This window comes from Tupaia chinensis, unplaced genomic scaffold (genome assembly GCF_000334495.1).
Source record: "Tupaia chinensis unplaced genomic scaffold, TupChi_1.0 Scaffold147433_1, whole genome shotgun sequence".
Lineage (NCBI taxonomy): Eukaryota > Metazoa > Chordata > Mammalia > Scandentia > Tupaiidae > Tupaia > Tupaia belangeri.
In genome coordinates, this window is record NW_006207284.1 from 1627704 (window position 1) to 1631615 (window position 3912).

At 42.7% G+C, this 3912-nt stretch overlaps 1 protein-coding gene across 1 annotated transcript in view; it reads left to right on the forward strand.

The window, feature by feature from the left end:
• The window catches only part of ACMSD (aminocarboxymuconate semialdehyde decarboxylase), a gene marked incomplete in the record, with an annotated part of 65846 nt that overhangs the window by 33224 nt on the left and 28710 nt on the right, over nucleotides 1-3912 (forward strand). The window contains 1 exon segment of the mRNA XM_027768771.1: nucleotides 1495-1588. Coding sequence (XP_027624572.1) covers nucleotides 1495-1588 — 94 coding nt within the window.

The window sequence follows — 3912 nt, forward strand, 5'->3', positions numbered from 1 at the left end:
AAAAAGACAGGGTCTGGGGGCCAGCAGGTGGCATAGTGGTTAAGGCACTGGACTCCCACATGGCTGACTGGTTTGAATCCTGGATCTGGCAGTTTGAAAATCACCCCTGGCCCAGGGGGAGATTTCTCACATCCTCTCTCTCTCTCTGTCTCCCTCTGCCTGTCTCTCTCTGGCAAGGGCCTGTGCCCTATGGTCAAAATAATAATAATAATAAATAAAGAGACAAGGTCTGGCTGTGCTTTGCTCTCTCTAAAAAAAATTGATAAATATTCTTCTCTCTGGTCAAATTAAAATAAATAAATAAAGTTAAATCAGATAGTTCTTTAAAAAAAAAAAACGTGTATATACAAGTCTCATTGCATCATCAGTCGTTAGCACAAATATCCATGTATATGAAGGTAGAATGACTCACACCAGCACCTCAATATATTTGGAAAGGGAATGTTCTACAGAAAATCTGTTGTGAACTTCCATAAGCACTAATATTTAATAACTGTTGAGGGGACTTATTTTAATTAAACATTTTGTTGAATAAAGGTCATTCCATCCAGATGGTATTTCTGTTTCTCAGAGGACTCTGGAGCAGGCTTGCCCACGAATCCATCTCAGAATGTGCCTATCTGGGAGCTCATTGCTCTCATTCTCTGGAGACTGTTCAGGGGCTCGGCCAGGCTCTCAAGACCATGAGTGCCTGCAGACCCCACCCCCGATTGGGCTTGGAGTGGTCTGATGGCTTGGGTCAGGCCAACCTGACCCAGCCCAGCCCTGAGCCCCTGCGCCCAGCTTATCACTTCTTCACTTCCCACAGACTCATATTTCCAAGTTTGGGAGTCCCTGACTCCAAGGACACAATCTTGGTAGTCCTTCTGAAAGGAGACTAAGTAAGGTCATAGAGAAAATGTGCCCTCGACTATGGCAGGGTTAATCCTCAAGCAAATGCTCTCAGCCAAAACATTTGAATGAAAGACATATTCTGTGACTTGTTTTGCCAAACAATATATTAAATGCATCAACCTCAAAGGTAAATCTTCTAACCCCCTTTGTTAACTGTTAAAAGGATACGTTGTAAAGTGTCCTTTTCATTTTCCGAAGAGGAGCAGAATTTGTCAATAACTCTCTTATATAAATCCAGAAACAGCTTGTGGCTTAAAACTCACGCCGGGCGTGTGTGCGTACGTGCCCAAGATCCCGAGAGGAGAATGGAGGAGAAGGGATTGCGGCGTGACCATCCCCCCTGGGGGGTGATTTCTCGCTTTCTGTCTCTATGTCTCTCTCTGTCTGTCTGGCGAGCGCACGCGCCCTATAGTGAAAAAACCTCTCCAAAAAAAAAAAAAAAGAGTATTTCAGTTTATTTATGCAGATCAATATAGACTCAGAGAAAAGCAGTTTCCCTAAAACAGTAACTTATATTTGCTGACTCATCCAAATATCCTCTCTCTCTCTCTCTCTCTCTCTCTCTCTCTCTGCTCTCCCTCTCTTGTTACTTCTTTGAAGGCAGCAGAAAGGCTGAACTGTTCCCTGTTCGTGCACCCCTGGGACATGCAGATGGATGGACGGATGGCCAAATACTGGCTCCCTTGGCTTGTAGGTTGGTGTCAGCTTCAGGTCCCAAAAAGAGGACCAACTCTAGGGTTTTTGCAATAATCAGTGGACCCTATTATGTCAAAGAGACAAAATATAAATAATTAACAGAATCGTGAGTAATAACAACTATCATTTATTGATAACTATCATTTATCTTGTTCAGATCACCTCTGTATATATTACCTCATTTAATTTTAATCAAATCTATTGAAGTTATAAATAAATTACATCATAAATAAATTTTATATTTCATCTAAGATGTTGATGTTATAATGACCATTTTATAGATGGAGAAACCAAGTCCCAGAGTAGTAAGTTGTCTAAGTCACACAGTTATAAGTGAAAATGGTATTTACATAGACCTGTCTTACTCCAAAGCCACCTTGCTATACCAACTACCAAAGAGGCTCAATAAAAGGAACCAGGCCTGTCTAGGGGTTTTTTGTAGAAGCTGATGACAGCTTCAGCTCTTACAAATGAGAACACTGGAATTACAAGGAGAAGGTCAGCTTCTACCACCCAAGGATCTGAAGCCTTAGACTGTAGATGACTCAGACTTTCAGTTTTCCCGTTACCTGCTACTGTCTTCTGCTCTTTGCCTCCTACACTAGCGATTCATGTGGGTAAGGTGAGAGGATAGAGGAAAAACTTCCATTTGGTCTATCTACTCTCTTTGACAGTCCTTCTAAGGAGACAAGATGGAGAACAAATACCATATTCTGGAGCTACAAGTGAAAAGTGCAACTCATTCCTACACTCATTGAAAAGTGGTACCCAGATGGAAGATGTCCAGCCTTTCTTTTGAGGCGCAATTATCCATCCTTTCCCTTACCTAACTAGTACAATTAGTAATGATGAAGTCAGCAAAACAACAATCACCATGAAGAACTAAATGAAGTACTATATTGGAAGCAAAAAAAAAAAAAACTGAATTTCAATTCCAGCTTAGTCTCTGCCTTATTGCAAAACCTGTAGCACGTCCCCTCACCTCCTTAGGGCCCCATTTCTACTCTGTAAAATGAGAGCTCATTGGATGCCTCCAAAGGTCTCTCTCTGCTCTGACATTTTGTGCTCTCATGATTGCTGTGAAAGACCAAAATACTTAGTAAGGCAACTTCCTACCCAAATGCCTCCAAACTTGACGAATAATTAGTAGGAAGATATAAGAGGACTACCATCTTCCTACGTCAAAGATAATCTGATTCACAAAACTTTGAATCTGATTTGCAAAACTTTTTAAATCCAGTCGACAAAACCTGATAAGTCCCATAAATGTATGTGCACCTCCCCCCACGTGAAAAACAGAGCAGAGCATCTGTGCAGTCCTTTCATTATCCGTGTGTGTAACACATGTGGAGTCGGTCCTCTCCAGCATGCCAGGCCCTGTGCCAGGCACTGAACATAGAGGGATGAAAGAAATCTCTGCCTTCAAGGAGATTATACTCTGGCCAGAGGAAAAGGGGTAAATAAGTACACAGCGTACAAGCACACTGGCTAATTTCAGAATTTTATTCTGGATCAAAGGCAGTCACCAATGGATTGGGTGATTCCCAACAGGGAAGAGTCAGGATCTAATTCACATTGTAGATTGAACTTTGGCTTCTGTATGGAGATCGGATTTTAGAGTTATAGTTCAAGGAATTCCAAGAAAGCAGAATCAAACGACTAGGAAGAAATGATGCTATCCAACTCCCAACCTTCAGGAAGCTCTGCCCACAAACCTCTCCTAAAAAGATACAAATCATGTTTCCAGAATTCCCAGGAGGACAAAGCCAGGGGCATCTCTGCCCGTGCAGCAGCAATGGGCCTGGGAAAAGTGAGCATCGGAGAAGCCCTGCTCAACAGCCTAGAGAGTCAGCCTTTCCCGAAAGGTGTAGGCACAGCCATGGGGCAGTCAGAGGTTTCTGAGTCAGGGTCTGAAAACCAGGCATCTGGCAATGGAACCAGACTGCCTCTTTGGTGAAGGCATCAGACATGAACTAGCTGCTTCTAGGCTCCCAAAGCACTTTAAAAAATCATTTTAATCCAGGTATTTTCAACCTCAGCTCCAAGAGACAGCAAATATTTGGCAAGAATAATGCTAATATTTTATATTTAGCGAGTGCTTGCTGAGTTCCAGGTGACGTCTGCTAAATTCTCAAAACAATCCGCTGGCAGGAACAAGTGGCAAATATGAAACTTCAAATGGTTCTCCTTGCCAAAATATGGCCCATATACAGCCAAAACACGTTGGGGCACAGGCCCCCCACGTTCCCTGGCACTGACAGTTCCCCAGCCATTAGCATCATTCAGTTTCTTCTTGCTCAAGGTGACAAGCCCTAAACCTTA